At 38.3% G+C, this 19,769-nt stretch overlaps 1 protein-coding gene across 1 annotated transcript; it reads right to left on the minus strand.

The window, feature by feature from the left end:
- Positions 1-6,228: 6,228 nt before the first annotated feature.
- Positions 6,229-11,610, minus strand: LOC146680608 (polymeric immunoglobulin receptor-like). The gene is made up of 5 exons (XM_085447585.1): positions 11,439-11,610; positions 11,325-11,335; positions 9,146-9,197; positions 7,276-7,590; positions 6,229-6,374 (listed from the first exon to the last, which is right to left on the minus strand). The coding sequence occupies exons 1-5, from the start codon at positions 11,608-11,610 to the stop codon at positions 6,229-6,231; spliced, it is 696 nt and encodes a 231-aa protein (XP_085303711.1).
- Between the last annotated feature and the right edge of the window lie 8,159 nt (positions 11,611-19,769).

A 19,769-nucleotide genomic window follows, 5' to 3' on the forward strand; every position in this document is an offset into this window, starting at 1 on the left:
AGGTCACTTTCCAAGCCTTCACGACTGTGTTACTGAACAGCTTTAACTAACCACATGTTTTACCGTATTAAAAAATATCAACGGTATATTCCGATGAGTTTTAACGTCTTTCATCCACGTTTAAAAGTTCATGAAAAGGTTTTGCGGTCAGTTGTGAGTGATTTTGTCAGCCACAGTCAGTTTTTCGAACTCCAGTTTCCAATAATGGCGGCCGCTACTAAGTTTTAAAATTACTCTTAGTAATCTTTCTGGGTCACAAAATAAACTTTTAACATATTTTCAGGCGCGAAAGTAGCTGTGTAAACATCAAATATCTGCTCGGTTTATCAAGATATCGCATGTTTGCAAAAGTGCTTCGACGTTTTCGGAGCATCTGCTACCCACCAGCTCGATAGCAAGCCGGGAGCTCGAGGGTCACTGAAGCCGCTGAGAACGGCACAACTCCCGGCACATCATTTTCAGATCACCGCGGGGTTTCGCTACTCAGTTTAAACGTAATGTATAAGTCACTTAGACAACCTAAAAATGTTATTGTTTGGTTTTTTTCAGTGTTTTATTTGTTCGTGAGTAAATCGGTTTGGCTGAGATTAAAGTTATTAGATTAGATTAGATAAAATAAAACTTTATTAATCCCCCGGGTGGGTTCCTCCTTGGTTTTTACACAGCTGACTAAACGTCAAAAATGATAATGTTGCTTTCCTTTCAGGTAATGGAAGATCCCTCAACTTAAATTCACCTGATCAGCATGGGATTGAAGTTGCAGGCTATCATAGCCAAGGTATTTTCCACAGACATTTCAGCTTGGAATTTTATTTAAAGAATTTTTTTGTCAAATTTCATTTGCATGGTGCACAGCTCCACTAATTTGTTTGCATGTTTTTGTCAGTGCAAGAGGACGCCAGGACGTCACTGATATAATTAACAACACAATTATGGGTTTCATGTTTTAATTGTATTTTAAATACATGTCTATTCTTAGTAAAAAAAAACAAACAAAAAACAAACAAAAAAACACAAGTACAGGTATTGCTGGGTTTTTGTTTTGTCCCAAGAAGGAAAAACCCTTTCTGACGAACATAAACTAAATTAGATAAAAAAACTAAATGACTAAATTAATGTAATTTACTAAAACGACACATTTAAAGATTGAACCTGTCAAGCATGTTGACAATACCTTTGTGTTGACTGTCAGCACCCAGGCATGTGCATTAACATCAGCTAATTATCGCACATAATGCTCCATGTGATGATAATTTGATATTTAACAGTTTTTTTTAATACTGCCAATTCTCACAGTTTTGTCTTAATAAATGGTCACTTATCTGATGGTAATTTTTGGAATTCTTGCTCATTTTCAGTCACCAAGCAATCCTAGCAATAACATAACCAGAAATCTGGTTATTCAGTGCTTGATGGTGTACCTTGGGGAGTCCATTGATCAACTGATCAAAGAGTACAGTGTAAGTGTTGAAGTAGAAACATTATTCTGTTTTTGTTATTCATATGTGTTTGTCAAGTTTCAAATAATTTGAGGCATTATCATGTTTTATTTGTCATTCAGCTACAGGATGTGTCCAGGAAATATTTCATGTGTGCAACTACAGTCAGAAAACCCATGTGTTTGTTGTTTCAGGATGCTGATGAGGATGGTGTGTCACAAGATCTTTCTGAACAGAGGATGAAAATCTACAAAATCAAGGCTGTTGGATCTGAGGAGGATGACATTGGCATTGTGCTGGAGGGTGTGAGAGTTATGCCTGCTCTGGGCAATTTTCCAAGAGCATGCGCAATGCTGGTTGGATTGACATATGCAGTCGATCTTGCCTATCCCAAAGAGCTAAAATACACCTTGGAAGTATTCCAGAAACTTTTCCTTGAACTGGATTGTGCTAAGCTCTCACCAAAAGTGAACAGCCTCAAGAACAAGTTATTGGCTTAAACGAGGACTCTGAAAGAATGAAAGGGAAGTAAGCTCACTGAAAACCTTTGGTTTGTCTTTGTTAGATGCAGCTATCTTTTCAGTTTTTAAGTTAATTTCATCTTATTCATATCTTACCCAAATGACCTGCAATGTGTCAGGCTGTATTTGTGCTCTTCATTTTAATTTTGTTTTTTATTACCTACAAGTTTCTTAGGAATATTCTGTTTGAAAGGCAGCAAATTGGAGGAATCACTAGTGAAGCTTTTCTTTGTTTATAGTGTATGTTACTATAAAACATTGGTTTAAAACAACTTTAAAATTTAACAGAAGTGCAGTCCTGTAGCTGTAGAAATGTTACTTCCTCTTACATGTGTCTTAGATTTTCTCAGGTTAAACATCCAAATTGGGATAAAAGGTTGATTTACATTATTGATATTCCATGTACATGAGTTAAAAAAACCTTTGTTCTACAGTTATATTGAGTGATTCAATTTAACAAAAGATTGACAAACTAAAGTTTTTGTTTGTCAATCATAAATAAGTAACAGAGATAAAGGAAACGGTAAAGGATATTCAAATTTCAGGTTCATGTTGATATTACAGTCTAAAGATTAATTTCTTTTTTACAAAACTGGTTTACATTCATGCAGTTTATGTTGCTGTTGCTCTGTACACAAAGCTGTGTGATAAACTGTTTATGACACTAAAACAAATTTACAGCAGAGGAATGTATTTAGGAGATCAGGAGATTGTTGATGAGAATTCAGTGTATACGAGCAGAAAAATGTTATATTATAAATTACTGTGTTTTATTTTCCACAATTAAACAAATTACTGTTTTGATGTTTTCTTTGTGAAATTGATTCATTTTACTCAGAAAATAAGTAAAATTCATTTCATTTTCTCTTATTATTCAGTCATTATTTTTAAGGTTTATTTGGAAAATTATTGAATCCAATTTGAGTTTTACTGAAAAAACAAGAAGATTTCATTTCTTTGTAATGGATATTTTAGGAAGTTTTTACTAAACCTTTGCCAGATAGTTAGTAAATTCAAAGTAATTTTTCTCAGAGACTTATTTCATATCAATTATTTTTTTTGGTAAAGTTGGGCAATTTCAACCTTCAGTTTGAGATTTTGACCCTAAATCCAACACATATTTACAGTTTAATTCTATTAATATCTACTTTTGTTTTCTATTTGAATTTAATTAACATTTTCTCTACATTTTACATAAATCTTTTGAAATTAAAATCTACTTAATTATTTCAAGTGTCACTTTGTTGCCATAACTTTTTTAAGTAACCTCTAGTCACAGTTTTTACAGTGTACAAACACACCTCTGAGCTGTGATGAGAGTCTGACTCAGGTGTGCTGTAATCATCTGTGTGTCCACAGAGCTGCAGTCACCTGCCTCGTCTTCATCGTCTCACACACAGGTGAGTATCCATCTGTTCTTTCATCAAACAGGAAGACTTTAAATTCAACGCAGCTATGTAGAGTCCAGTAATCAGATTGCAATTACTGATAAGACAGATGGGTAGGCTTTGTCTCTGTTGTGTTTTAAATGCAGTGCAGGTTTATCCACTCTGTTTTTCCACTCTCTCTTTTCTCCAGTGTGCTGATGTTTCTCCTGAAGCCTTCGTTACTCACTGTCTTTACTCGTCATTGGTTTTGGTGACGTTTGGTGATGTTGGTGCGTCTGTGTGACGTCACATGATACTAAAGCAGGAGAGGAGTTTAGTATCTTGGTTTAGAGAGGAACGGGAGATTAGCGGATGGATTAGCGTGGAGTCTGAAGTACTGGGTCATCGTGGTGAAGAGAGAGCTGTGGGTGAAAGATAACCTAATCATTCAGAGGGTCTCAAGGTAGAGCTGCCGCTCCTCCACATCAAAGGGAGGCAGTTGACTTTGTTCAGGCATCCGACTGGATGCTGCTCTGACTCCTCCTAGACGAGATTTTTCAGGTATGTCCTCCTTTGCAAAGTCTGTAGTGCAGATCCAAGACACACTGGAGAGATTATGTCTCTCAGCTGATTTAAGTGTGATCTAAGCTGGTGTGGGAAATCTACGTTGTAACATACGAAACCCCTTTTAACGCTACACTATAACCTTCCATGTCACTCATCCATTAAGGTCTGTGTCGACCCCACGTTACGTTTTTTCTGAGATTACGTGTCAGGTAACCTCCCTCAGCATGGTCTCGATGCTTGCTGTTGTGTTTGTGTGTCTGTCAGTGAGCAGTGTGGTGCATGTGTGCGCCCCGGTTGGAGGTGAAGTCCTGCTGCAGTGCGTCTGCCCCGAGCTGCGGCGCCTGCCTCACAAAGTCGGTGTTTTCTGGAGGGACAGAGAGGACCGGACTGTGCTGGACATCATCCTCAGCAGCCCTTATGTTCGCTTCCAGCATCACCTGTTCAGAGGGCGAGTGCAGAGCTTTCCTCACACCTGTAACCAGGGAAACTTCTCCATCCTCCTGAAGCACCTGCAGCTGTCAGACAGCCGCAGCTACACCTGCTTCATCCCACAGCTGAAGCTCAAGGAGACTATCCAGCTCACTGTGTCAGGTTAGCTCCTCCTCCTCTCTGAGCATGTTCACAGCTTTGTTGTCGTGTCCCTCTGAGCTCCTCTGCTCTTTGCTCCTGATGCAGATCACTGCGTGTCTGAAGCTCAGAGGACTCCAGGACCTTCATCTGCAGACTCCAGCTTCACGGCAGGTTACCTTCATCTCACCACCAGCCTCACGCTCCTCATCTTCCTCCTACTGAATCCTTGATAGGAGCGAGGCCTCGAACACAGACTGAGCTGGACTCTTTCTTTATTTAAAGACTAAATACTTTTATGGTGGCCCCTAGAGACAAAGCACACTTTCACTCCACATTAAATGTAATAAATAAATCATATAATTACATTTAATGTGGAGTGAAAGTGAAAGCTTTGTAAATTTTCGCTATCTAGAAAGCGAAAATTTCCGAAGAAATTTTAAGTGTGCCTATGCTACTGCCAGATCAGTTGTCCAAAGACATCAGGATGTATGTATTTGGAGCAAAAAACTAACAGAAAAACTGAAACATATTTAGTAGAAATATGTACACATGAGAAATATCAATATTATTTCTTGGTTTTTCTCTTAAATAAATGGACTGGGGTGTAACAGCGACTTGCTTTGTTATGAAGGCCAAAGTGATGCTCAATGAGAACAGAAGAAGAAGACTCTAAAGACCACTGATCTGTTATTAATCTCTCACAGGTCAGAGTTGTTTCTTACAGGATCCAGCAGATGGCGATAATCCTCCAGAACACCAATTAAAAAAAGCATCTCGTACATGTTTGTTGTGTTTGGTTTTTGATATGATCACATGATGGCACCACGAGGCTGAAAGCTTAAACTTCAGCTCAGTGTGATCTCTGGTGAGATTTCAACTGCGTCACTTTTGTTTTTATAACGTAAAGAAATCAGATGTCTGAAAAGTCACTGAGAAAGATTTTAATGACATCCGTAAGTATTAAATTAAAGAAAAACAATTAACTTAAACTTTTGATTAAGACCTTCTGACACATTTAAATACTTTCACTCCCATTACAGTTAGTACCTGTAAAGTTTGGGTTGTGTTCAAAAGACTTTAAATCATCCTAACGTGTGTTTTAAAGAAAAGCTCTAGCTGAATTTTAGAACTATTTGCTAACAACACAATGAAAGAAGTAAAGGTGAATGATTCATTGTTGAAAACAGAAAAAAATGAATAAAAACAAAAGAGGGAGAGTTTTTTTTCCCCTACATTTTCCACTTTTACAGAACGCAAAAGCCAAATATTATTAGTACTAAGTAATAAACACTGTTTCTTGTTACTACTTTACAACTACATTCTAAAAATAAATATTAGGAAACTGTAAAAATTAAACAAGCTAATAAATAAACCATATAAAATACTGACAGATAAAATCTAAGGTATAAAAGTTGCGAGAACACACAAAGTGAAGTAAATCTGTGACAATGGAAGCAATACAACATTTGGATTAACTGATATGAGCAAAAAATGTCAAAATAGCTTCAAGTGTCTTGTTTTGGTTTGATAACAAAAAAAACCCTTAAAATCAGTCAAGTTTTCCCCTCTTATAAATTGGTTCAGCTCTTTGTGCCACCTTTAAAGTTTCACACACATCTGAGGTTTGCATATTTGAGCTCCCATAAAGACCGCTTAAATGTAAAATATGTAGGTAAACATAAAGTCCTACCGGAATTGGCCCAATGAGGGAAAATAAAGGATGTTTCTACTTCTATTCTAAACCAAGTGAAGCTTAACGATTGTTTATAAGGTGCTCAGGCTGCCAGCCTTGAAGAGCACAAGCAGAGGGGCAGAGAGGAGAGAAAGGTGGTGTTTGGAGGTCGTCACTGCTGCACCACGAGTCGTAGGAGGCTCAGGATGTGGAGTCGTTATTTTAACAGCAGGTTTCACTGCAACACAAAAAAACCAATCATCAGTTTAATAAGAACTGAACATAAAGAAACACTAAGTTGTTTGATTTTAAGGAAGGAAGCCTAAATCTGAAAATTATGGGCATTCATATAGGAATCTCTGAAACATTGCTGCTGCTGATGTAAAAAAATAGAAACATTCAGCTACTTTGTTTCTGTACAGCTTGCAGATCACAGCAGATCACCCGCAGTGCGATCTCTGTCTGGTGCTAACACAGTAAAAAAAACACATCCTTTGACCATTAGTTCAGATGTTTCCTGTTTTTTCACTCTGCTTTTAACACTACTGCAGCTCTTTAGCTGAACCTCACACTCAAATACTGATCGACTGATGATCGGATCGATCAGAAACAAACAAAAACAAGCAAGAAAACATCTTTAAGCAGACTGAGTTTGATCACAAACTGAACAACAATCATACAAAACACCCACACCTGCTAAAGGATCATTTGGTTCCACTCATGAAAATTTAATCTGTTAACGTTTGTCCACCTTCCACATTTGCCTGCTGCTATGTCTTCAAATAGGATCTAATGTCTATTTTTTCTACATATGGTTACAAAAGAGCCAGAACAGTTTCTGTGGGATAGTCTTACATATGCTGCTGATTAACCCCTCCACTGTGCATTTAGTGGGAGGGGGAGTGGATTCATAAGGAGGCTTTTTGTGCAGCAGTCAACTCTTTGTGAGCTTGAGGCTTCATCGACACTTACTGTGAACAGTTTCTGCAGTAAATCAGACTTAAAAAGGAAACCTGTCCTGACTGTCTGACCTTCATCCATCCATTTCTACTCACTAATCACTGCAGCTTATCCTTTTCTGCTGCTGCTGCACAAACACTGAGGTGTTCCTAATGAAGTGCTCGTGCTGCCAAACTGACCTGTGACCTTCAGAGTCATCTTGGTCTGATAGTCCACTTTGGGGATGTTGCAATCGTACGGGCCGGCGTTGTCCGCCCTCAGGCCCTTTATGAGGATGGAGAGGTTTCCAGTCTTGTATTGGTCTGGGAAGCTGACCACACGACCTTTAAACTTTGGATCTATTTTATGCTCTTTGCTTTCGATGATGTCCAACACAACTTTGTCATCCTTGTCCCTCCAGAAGGCAGTGACCGGCTCGGACAGCTTTTCAGAGTAGACGCAGGGCAGCAGGACCTCACCACCGATAAAGTCGGTCCTCACAGACTGGCTGCTGGCTGCAGGACGACAGGACAGGTGAGTTACAGATTACCTGTGCACAGCTTCACCACAGCTCTGTGCTTTAGCTCACTGTGTGCAAAGTGAAGAACTCAGCAAACCCTCTTGAATTTCTCTAAATGTGCAGAGAGGCCAGTTTCACAGGGTTTGTAAACATGAAGACATTCTTGATAAAACAATCTGGAAACCTCAATCTCGCACATTCTGTGCATTGAAAGCAGACAGGTGAGGTGGTTTTGTTAGATTTTGTTCTGGGCAAACCCAAATGGACGAGACCCTGGGGTAGACCCAGAACCTGCTGGGGAGATGATCGCATCTGTCCTGTAAACATCTCGAGATCCACCAGTAAGAACTGGATAGTGTGGCTTTGGAGCAGTATTTATAAAATCTCTCTATCATCATTATCTATGTTACAAAAAAGGACAATAAGGAAAATCCAAAACTTTGGTTAGAGAGATCATAATGAATGATTCTTAAAAATAAAAAAACACTTAAATTCACTCACCAATTCATTTTTAACTCCAAAAATATGTATAAAGCAATAAACAGCCAACTTCCTGATAATATCCTAAAATTGGTTTTTAAAATAGACGGGGGACACAGTTTGATGGAGGCAGTTATATTTAAACCATCCCTGTGTCCACACTACACTACAAACTGTCTCTTAATGTGGAGTAATGACAGGAAGCAATGTGGAACCAAGAAATATGTTTGTCTGTAGCACCAACCGTCTACACTTCTAGTCTATTTCTGATGTAATGTCCTTAACCAGTGTGTCAGACGACCACCCACCAGCATGCACAAGCTCTTTAATCTAATTTACATTTTTAGTGCTAAAATATAATGATTGATGTTAATAATATAGCTTTTAAATGTATCATTTTACAAAAAACGGGGAAAAAATAACTGCAGTAATATTATTTGATGCCACTGAGGGTTGAAATGCACACAGGAGGCATCAAGGGAGCCGGTGTTCCCTACAGCTTCACTAACTGACTTGTCTATATGTTTATGGGATTTATGTTCATGTTGATTACAAAGATCTGCAGAAAGGCTCCAGTTATTCTTCACTCTGTACATTGCTGTACATGCCTTGTATACTTTCTTCAGCTGAACTGTGTCCATTCAGGAAATATAACTATAACTACTGAATCATGCAGACTGCTCAAACAGTAACAACATTATCATCACTGAAATGGATACAAACTGAACCATTTCAGACCTCCTATCACAGCCACTCCAAACCCAGTGGCTGTGATTGGAGGTCTGAGCTCCACACTGAGATCCACACCTGGGATCAAGTCTCAGATACAAGTCTCAGTAGTGGGAACTGAAAACAGGTCTGAGTAGGATAAATACAACAAAAGATCCTGCCTTCAAAAGTCCACCTTAAAAGCTCACAGACTCACTGAAATCTTTATTCTGTCCTCTAAAAAACTCAGAGCAGGACTTATCCCATCTCACAGCTGTCAGAGTCTCTGAGCTGGATGGACTCTGAGGTCCTCGTTTCTCCCCAATGAATCACAGTAAACAAATTTTAAAGCTTAGACTCACCCGAGCTGCACAGCAGACACAGCAACACCACCGAGCTGCAGAGAATCGACCACTGAGAGACACACATGAAGGTGATTACGTCCTGCTGCTGATGTCAGATGCAAATTTAACTGCCAAAGGTATGAAAACACCCCCCTTCATTGTTTATGTACTCTGACAACCTTGGAGTCAGAATGGAACTATGTGGAACAGTAGAAGCTTCATCACTGATGAGGAAATTTTCCTTTTCCTTGTTCTTTCTGTCACAGCCGTCTATGATAGACTGAAGTAACACCCGAGTGCTCCGTGCTGGTGGTTGGAGTGAAAAACCAGTGGAAAGGAAGCAGAGATGTGATTGACTCAGAGACGGTGGTGTGATTTTTTTTTCTTTCCATGTTTTTTGTCAGGCGTGTTTGTGTGCAGGAAACCTTTAAACACGTCTGAGGCTTGCTGTGAATTTACGTCACTGTTTATATTGTTTTGTTTACCTGTGCTATTCTTCATAATGACATCATCAGACAGTTTATTATCTTGTAAATTTCCTATGACTTGTACAGTTTAGGCAACATTGTGCTACTGTATAGTTACATTGTATGTGTCATTTAATCCACAGTTTTTGGACTTTTGTTTATTTAAATATTCTGCTTGATTGTTTGTCTGTCTAAAATCCACAGTTTTCAAGATATCGTATTGAAATATTGTGTGCTTATAGATACCAATAACAGCTTCAGCTGAGCTAATTCTGGTGAAAATCGGGTCAAAGTCACAGCAAATGTGAAAGTCAGTAAAACCCCTTTATCCACATTTTTTTTTTATAGATTGCCTTAAAACGTAACAACAATACACTAGGCTTGGGGAACATTACCGGTAATAATCGTTTCACCCTGACCTGTATAGTTAGCGCCTAAGGTCAAAGTTCACCTTGAAAGGAATTTTCAAGAAAACATATTTAGTATAATATTAACAGGCATGGAAACAGCTGTACAACACACTTTTTATTTTTTCAATTTGACAACATCACAGTGACACCTTAACAGACTGATGTCATCATGTTGCCATAAAAAGATCATCAACGTTTTATTAAAACCCTTGTCCTTTTACCGGGTTGTGCTCTGTGACTTCTCTTGCTTTTTTCCTTGAGTTCTTGCTGGTTTAGTGTTTGAGTCTTCCCTCAGTATTGCATTCATGTGTCCGTGTTTCCTCCTTTATCTCACTTCCTGTCTTATTTTTACAGTTAGTTGCTTTGCTATTAGTTTTGCTTCCCTCGTGTTGTCCTCTGTGATTTAGGTAAGCTGTGTCTTGTTTCCCTGTTTGCCCTTCTATGTGTATAAATTGTGGTTAACTTCCACGAGTCTTTTGTCTGTTCTGCTTGCCCCACTGTGTTTTCAGGCTTTGTTTCAGTTTCAGTACTTACTTACAGACTTAAGGATGGCTGTCTTTACTTTCTCCAGATTCTCAGTCTTTTCTTCACTTTGCAGAAGAGTGACAGTGGAAGACATTTTTTGATCTTTGCAACCAGAACAAAATGAAAGCTGGAAAAAAATTCTATTTTTTACAGTTCACACAAAAAGTAATCTATAAGTTTTTTTCATTGTCATGTGACTCAGCAAACAGCAGAGATCTACAAGGGAAATGCATAGCATGGAAACAGAAGCAAGCCGAAAATACTGTGTATAGATGAATAAAGACAGAATGAGAGATCATCACACTCCTCAAATGCACTTTAAACACTGACAAACTATGAGCTGTGCTTGACATTTACAGCAGAAAACAGGAATTTAAAACATATTAAAATGAAACAGACTAAACCATAAATAACAACAGTATTTGGTCATCAACAAAACGGGTTCCTTCAGGCATTAAATAGCATGTTAGATGGTGTAGTACCTTTATATTTTTGTAAAATAAATAATTCCAGAAGTTCAGACAGCAGCAGAGTTATGCAGGACTGGCCGTCATTATACAAAAACGAATGAACTAAAGTGTGTGAAGACATCTTCAATCTGAACAGAGCTGTGAGGACAAATACAGCTTTTCCCTCAAGCATCAACTCTGTGCACACACTTAAATCACAGATCACAGTGACTCCACTGCAACACACACAGTCAGGAGGATATTTTGCTGAGGAGACATTTCTATAAAGGTTTCAACAGGAAAGCAGAATAATAAGAACCACAACCAGAGTCAGAGGAGTCGTTACATTGACAGCTCCTGCAACATAAACAGGATCCGGATCAGTCAGGTTAATATGAGTGACTCTTAAAGATTCTGCTGTGCATGACATGAGGCACAGCTGTGTGAGGGAGCTACAAACCTGACACGATGAGGTGAACTAAGCCCACCATTGAGATGAAGCAGTCGTAGGAGCCACTCTCTGACAGCTGGATGTTCTTCAGAATTATGGAGAAGTTTCCCTCTTTGTACTGATCAGGAAAACTCAGTATTCGACCTGTGAACATCTGGTCCTGATACTCAGCAGATAGCATGCCATCGATGACGTAAAACACAGGTTTGTCCTGTTTGTACCAGAAGAGAGGGGGAAGTTATTGGTGTAGACGCACGTCAGCAGGACATTTTCTCCCACCAAACCATGGACCGAACCACTCACTGTGACATATCAAACACAATAGTTGTACATACACTGACTTCACAGGCAGTCCAGCAGTGATGTAGGTGAGCTGCCTATCAAGAAAGACTAAACTGTGAAGTCAGAAGTAAGAGGAGGGTTACAAACCAGGACCTCACCTAGATCTGATCTTGAGTCTAAGAAGCAGGTGCAGTTCACTAAAACAACACTGTAGAGAAAAACAAATGTACAATATAAATCATCTGATAGGAAGGTCAAGCAATCATGCTTTCAACTGTAGCAAAAAGAACGTCCACAGAGCTCACAGTTTGAGTATAAGTGTAACAGTGTCACAGTTTGCGGGGCAAGCCATGTGTAAATTAAACAAATAAATAGTAGTGAATAAAATATTTTGATTCGCAAATCTCATTAACTCTTATTTTAATCACAATAGAATCCAGAAAATATATCAAAGGTTTAAACTGAGAAAATGAGCTTTAGTGCAGAGAAGCAGCGTTTCTGGCTAATGTTCACATACAGCTTCTTCTCTCCACGATGATGAGTTTTAATGCTTTTGTGGAAGACCAGGGTAAGCTGTGTTCACAGACAGTGATTTCTGAAAGCGTTCCAATACTGATTTCTAACCATGTCATTTGGACAGAGTTTTCTTCAGATTCTCTGAATCTTTTGGCGATATTATGTACTGTGATAATAAATTTATACAAAATCCAATTTTTTCTATTAAATTTGATCCATGTAATTTTACATTCAGAAATCTTACGATATTGTTCCACAATTTGTAGATGCAGTTTGTTGCAGATTAGTGAACGCCTGCAGAAGATGCTCGTTTATATACCCAATCACTACCTCCCAGATACTGTCACTTAAGACTAGAAAAAACACAGTAACTAGAGAAATACAGTAAGTAAGATAATGCTTTGGCTCCTTGCTGTAATTAATAATTAACACTATAAAAACAGTGACTCTTAGCTGTAATTGTGTCTGACAGTGGGTAATAAAGCAAATTCACTCTGGAATGAATTGTTATTGATAGTAATTGGCACATCATTGAATTTAATTTCATGGAAACTGACTTTCACCATAAAACAGACACAATGCAGAGCAGTCCCAAAAGATGGCACAATAACATCATAATCTTTTGTCACATTTATGTTTTCAAGGATAATATACAATAGAGCGTTGCAAGAAAATGCCACACCCATCCAATACCAGGCTAGTGGAAAATTACAGGACTGGAAACCAGACCCAGTGCCAAATAAGGGAAAGACAAGTATATCACGGCTCCTCCGCAACATTTTAACTAATAATATTAATATTCGTGATGTGTTTTTACTGCTTCGGTGTTGTACCCTTTCTCTGTCTGGACCACTGGACAGAGAAGTCCATGGTCCCGTGCAAAACTTGAAACTTCAATCTTTTAATAATTTTTGAAAACGTATACTTTGAGTTTGCTCATCTTGTCTCACAAAAGAAAAGCTTTTTGTTACCAAAAGCTCTCAATAGAAATTCTTGTGAGTTATGATTCTTTTCCCCACACTGAGCCATTACAGCCAGTTTCAGGGTTCACCCACTTGCTGAATCAACTTTAACCCCTGACTGTACACATTTTCCTGTTTAGAGGCAAACTCACCCTCTACAATGTAGCAACAGGAAATAGAAATCTATTTTTAATTTCCTTCTTTTTCTTTATATTCAAGCTGAATTCAATTAAAATAAACAAATTAGACTTAAGTTTGTATTCCCATCTTCAAATGTTATTTTATTATTATGTTAATACAGCACAAGCTTTGTACAAAATAGAAACGTCCTCCAAAGAGATACTTTTTACTTTCTTACTTTGAGTACATTTCAGAGCCTGCAATTTTTTTACTTTTACTTGAGTAAAATCAGTCCATCAGCTTTTACTGGAGTATTTTTTAACAGTACTATCTGCACTTCTATAGATTAACTAGGTACACAATGTCTGTACTTTTGCCAATTCTGCATTTTATTCAAAGCAGCTTTATCTATAAGTTGTTTCAGAATTTTTAAAAATGCTCCTCAAGGGTTCGGGTTAATGGGTTAAAAGAGCTCAAATAGGTAAAAACTAAGAAACAGCGAGTAAGTGGCGGTCAATGTTGAGTACAATAGCTAATGCTTCTGTCAGCTAAGGGCTTTTTATTTTTTATTTTTGATGAATCTTTTCATTGTTTTCTCACCTAACTCTCACAATCATTCTCATTCATCCATTCACAAACTCCAAACTTGTTAGTGCCTGTCATGCTTTTTTCTCTTTTTTTCTCTGCTTTGCTGGTGACTGTGACTATCCAAGTAAAACTTGAATACAGTTAATCTAAAATACACTTAGAAAGCATAGACATCTTACCAAGTTCACTGTCTTCCAGCACTCTCAGTAATGCCTCGCATAAAAAGAAAGATGGAATGGACTCAGTGCTGTTATCTCTAACAAGGAAGAGACCAATAGGATCATGGGGAAATAAAATGAACCATAAAATGTAAATGAAATGAAGAGGGACAGCCTACTATTCATGCTATAGCCATCACCTGGTGTTACAGCCGAACTGAGTGAACTGGTGAAATGAAATAAAGAACACCATTGTTGTTGTTTTTTGTAATTTTAGTTTCGTACATACTGCAGGTGTCTGGAAGTTTTGGTTGCCCTACCTAAGCATCTACCTAGCTAAAGCTAAGCAAACATAAAGGAAGTAACTTTTTTCAAGTAGCAGATAATTTGTAAAAGCAACGTTTCTATCAGTTAAAAAAAAAAAAACATCAGTGAACACACAAACTGTGTGTGTGCAGTTTGTCATATATCAGATATTGGGTGTGTGCATGTGACATCATGTTTTTTCATATTGTTACACATGCAGCTAAACAAACTGAGGTGAACTAACTATGTTATTTAAAGCTTGCATGGAAATCCTCTGCAAGTTAGTGCAGGATAAACAGGTTAGTTTGTTAGTTAGTTTGCTGCAAAATCAGCCTCTACAATAAAGACAACAGAAAATAGATATATATTTTATTTTCCTTCTTTTTCTTCACATTCAAGCTGATTATAATCAGAATTAGAAGTATTAAAAAAAATATACTAAAGTTTGTATTCCCATCTACTGATATTATTGTATCATTATGTTAACATAGCACAAGGTTCAGTTAGCTTTGCACAAAAATAGATGCTCACTCAAAAGCAGAATTTGTCAGCCATGATCATATGACATTAAAGTATCCAGATTACAAATGCAATGTCGATGACTTTTGGGGTGACTGTGGGTTTGTGCTCCACCCCACGGCTGTATGTTTCCCGATTTATGAAATCCTGGAAACACCCCTGCTTATACCTTCTTTTTTCTCCAATTTCCCTTTATCTTTTTGTGTTTTAATAATTGAATATGTTCATTTTGTGTGATAAATATTTTGTGTGTGTGCATGCTTTCAGAGATATTGGGTTTCTGTTCACAGTCACTGCACTGATTGAAGGCAGAATAAATAACATGAAAACTTTCAACCTGGCAGCTGTGTAAGGTGAGCGATTCTCTAAAAGATACACGCAGACATCATCAAACTGGGGCTCTTGTAGAGATGTTACCCCAGAATTGATAGTTTCTCTTCATATCTTCATTTTTGCTCCATGGATAGATGATCCAATTTGTCTTGGCCTGAGGCAGGTGAACAAAAACAAAACTTTTGTCCAGCAGTACGACTGACTGTCCACTACTGGGAGTCTGATGTTTTGCTCACCAGGGTAGCAAGTCGGTCACGTGACTGTATACTGTATGATGAGATAAGTTCATATTGCTTGAATGTGTTGTTACAGTAAACAAGAGCAGAATAAATGAAAACAAACTCAACAAAAACCTCTCAGCTTTGAAATGAAAATACACCAGAATGTATCAAAAATGAATCAGATGTGCAAATATCACATTATTATGAACAAGAGCAGCTTAAAGAACCCCCAGAAAACCCCGAAAGACATTTCAAAGAAATACATTTAAACTTCTTGAACATCACATTGTAATACCATGGCCCTTGTAACCCACTGTTTATTTCTGGCCACTAGCTCCCACAAGATTTGGGTTGGGTCCTGTAGGATGCCAGATGCCAATGCTGGGCTCTACCACAGAACTCCAGGTGTGTTTAACTCCTACTTCATATGCAAATTTCAGAGGTGAAATGAAACCCTGCCCTCCTACGTACACACTGGCAGTCTCAAAAAAATGATTAACGATTTTTTTTGCACTAGCAGCAGTAGTGAATGACAGTACCGACCAGTCTGTGTTGGAAACCGTGCTTCATTAAGAGTTAATGAGAAAGATCAGAAATGTGAGGTTTGTAGTGAGATGCAGGTGGCCCGGCATTGACTTGATGTCTCCAGATGAAGGTCCAGAAAAATTCGTCTCAGGTTTGGAGACACATTTATCTGCAATAAGATAAACCACATGAGGCAGTAGCTTTGATATCACTTCTTTTTCTTGCATCCTATACATCTTCTAATGATATAATGTGGCATAGGATTCAGAATGAAAAGAAACTTCTGAATTATTAATCCAAGCAGTTTTTCACACTGGGAAGATGCTTCTTTATTGACTGTAAGAACCAGAAGAGTTTTGAGTGCTATAAGATTATATGCTGTTTGTGGGGAGTGTGATCGGTAGGAGTTCTAATTTAACTGTATTGTTTGAGCACATTAACTAAACCACATGCCATAGATGGGAAAATGTTGCTTACATCGCTTCACTGAAATTGGATATTCTCCAACTATAAGATCTCTGACGGTTGTTTGACATCATTTATTATGCCTGCCTGGATGTTTTGTTTGACCACAGTGATACGAGCACACTGAGCTGTGGGAGGAGTCTGAGTGCGACCAACCTGACACAGTGACCTCGATGACCTTGAAGTCCATCTGTGGGATGATGCACTTATAGAAATTGCTGTCTGATATCTGGATGCTCTTCAGGAGGACAGAGACGTTTCCCTCTATGTACAGATGAGGAAAGCTCTGAACCTGCCCTCTAAAAGTCTTATGTTGAAAGCAAACATCTGTGTTGCCATCAGTGATGTCCAACAGGATTCTGCCTTCTCTGTCCTCCCAAAGAACCTCAAACCTCTGAGATAAACGCTGCAGCTCGGAGCAGATGCAGGGCAGCAGGACGTCATGTCCAGCCGGAGTGCAGACATCCAGAATGCTCACTGACAGATACACAATGTGTGTAACAGGAATAGGACGATATATAAAAGCATGGCTCAGTGTGAGCTACACATGAGATAATGTTTAGCAAAGCCCCTCACAGATCCCAGTCTGATCTCTCTGTTCTGAAAACATCAAACACACTGATCACTGCAGACGTCTGCGGGGGATTTAAACCCTTCCAGTGATTGAGAACGAAAAGGAACACAGAGGAAGACTCACCTTTGTCAAAGCTGATGATGAAGATGGTGAAGAGGACAGCGGGGCTGTAAAGCAAAGATATAATGTGTCAACACACGACTGCAAATATATCTCAGTGAGAGCAGGTGAACTACAGGCCTCTCCCCAGTCTCTGAATACTGCAGTTTGGCTGAACAGGGCACAGATACAGGCCACTTTAAACTCTCAGCAGACCACAGGTGAGGCAGCGTTTTAGCTGCAGACATTAAATTGGATATGTTTGAAAAGACCCGAGGAACTCACAGACAGCGCATACAAATAGAGAACAGGCTCTGGTGATTCTGCAACTTTGCAGTCACTGTGTTTTCCATGCTCCCCTCCGACTGCAGCTAGCTACAAAGTGATCAATCCTAGCTATTTTGTCAGCCTTCCTGGTGCTGCCCACTGAACTCACTGCATTTCCTGTGCAGCAGAGCCGCAGACCACACCCTGCAGCACACCCAAGGATTTGTGTGGCAGTTTCACTTTTTTTGCCATGAACGAACACAAATTATATTCTGACATCTTGAGATTACAACTAATTCAAAACTCTGCCATTCATTTGTCCCATTGGAGCTTAGTAAGGCATCTTATGCCCCGTCGGATACTAATATCACACAAAGTTGCTTGACTGGGCAAAAATGGGCAACTCTTATAACCTGGTAGGAAACACAAAGAATAATAAATTTCAAGTGTTGAGTTTACAACAAAAGCCTCAATTGTGTCATTTATTACAGTAAATCACAACGAAAGAGCATTTTAAAAAAGGCATTTTAATAAGTTTCAACCAGAAGTGGCTGTGATGGAGCCAAGTGGTACAACTGGATGCATATAATTATTATATTTCTACATATACAATTATAGTATTGATATATTTAAGCAGCTGAAGTTGGAGCAAAAAGTAAAAAAAAATAAAAGCATGTGAACTAGACAGAAATGGCCATCATACACAGCAAATCCAGCATGTCCAAATTAACACTGTCGGATTTGATTTCAACACTATTAAAGTGTCTATATGGGTCCACACCAGAGAGTGTTAATTTAACTCTTTTTGGAGAGTTGGTACGTTAACTCTGATTTAGTGTTAAACACCAAATCTGTCTGGAGTTGATAATTTAACACTTGGTGTTAAGAGTTTATATATTAACTCTCAAAGAGTATTTTAGTTTAACTACGTAAGAGTTATCTTCTAATTCATTCTAAAAAGCGGGAATTTTACTGTTCTGAACTTCTAGAAATTTCTTTTGGAAATAAACATTTACTAAAAAGATGCAATGGTTTTTGAAAAACATTTATTCTGAACTGTGCACCACAATTTCAAAACATTTTCTGAAAGATCTAACAGTATACATGTTCTCACTTTCATTAGAATTTTGTTTATCAAAAGGTCTGACATAGGCAAGCTGGTAAATGCAAATAACAGCATTCTCATCACTTATTTCTTCAATACAATATGCATGTCCTTCATTCATCACTTTGTGGAACTTCAACGCACTTCTGCTCTCCCCCATATTCCATCTTCACAAGCATATCCTGTGCGGAGATCGAATAAAAATTAGTTGACACTAATTAATGGCACAAATAATCCAGTAAACAATTGCAGCACAGTAAAAAAAAAAGGAATCCTCTTTGAGCCATTACTTGTGTAAAGTATTTTCCCAAAAGACAAGGACACAGGCAACAGGTAATACTGAACTAAATGTAAAACCTCAACCTTTTTCATTTTTACCTAAACCGTGTGCACAAAACTCTGGAGGGATCTATGCTAACGTAGAACCCAGTCAGGACGTCAGCTACTGCTGTTTGCTCGTTTTTTTTTTTATGGGCGATCGTTTTCAGGCTTCAAGTAGCACCATTATACCAACATTTCACATTCTAGACATTGTTTTAGGTGTATTTGACCAAAAGTTTGACTGAAAATTCACATGCAAGCTTTTTTTCAAGGCTGTGGTATTTGCCCGCAAACAATACCTTTCAGCTAGCTAAAACAGAATATTATGCTATCAGCGAGCAACATGGCTAATGCCTTTCACACAGCTTTGTCTCAACTCCAAAGAGCCACAGAAGTAAAAGCTAATAATAATTGAAACAATCTTTGAAAAAATGACTTACCAAGCATGGCAAACAACTCAAATATGTAGAGCAAAATGTTCTGAAACGGCTTCACTTCAGCTTCGATTGGAGCCGTGCTGGGGGCGGAGTCTGTGAATTTACTCTGTTGGTGTCATAGCCCCTCTAGGAGTTCAGAGTTAAGAGGTCAAGAGTTAATGTTTCCATTTTAACACCTCCAGATTTGACAGAGAAACACTCATTTTTAACACTCGATTTTAACTACTATCATTTTACACCTCAGAGTTACATTAAAAGAATGTGACTCTACTTAGAGTAAAATTAACTCTACTTTTGCAAGGAGACTATTAACACCAAAAAATTTAACACTTTTGAATTTGCTGTGTAGAGGGTTAAATCATATTTGATCAGAGACTGAAGCTTTGAGCAACACCTAGTGGCCGTATGACACCGCCGCTCCAATACAAGCTTCGTAATTAAAGGTCCATCGTCCATGAACCACTGTTTTAAATCGTCTTCAGTGCAGAAAAATGCATGTGACCAAGGGCGTCACATGATTGGATCAACACTATCAAATGGTC

This window comes from Copadichromis virginalis, linkage group LG23 (genome assembly GCF_057382275.1).
Source record: "Copadichromis virginalis isolate Kocher_CV1m ecotype Utaka linkage group LG23, C_Virginalis_male_GT1.1, whole genome shotgun sequence".
Taxonomy (NCBI): Eukaryota; Metazoa; Chordata; class Actinopteri; order Cichliformes; family Cichlidae; genus Copadichromis; species Copadichromis virginalis.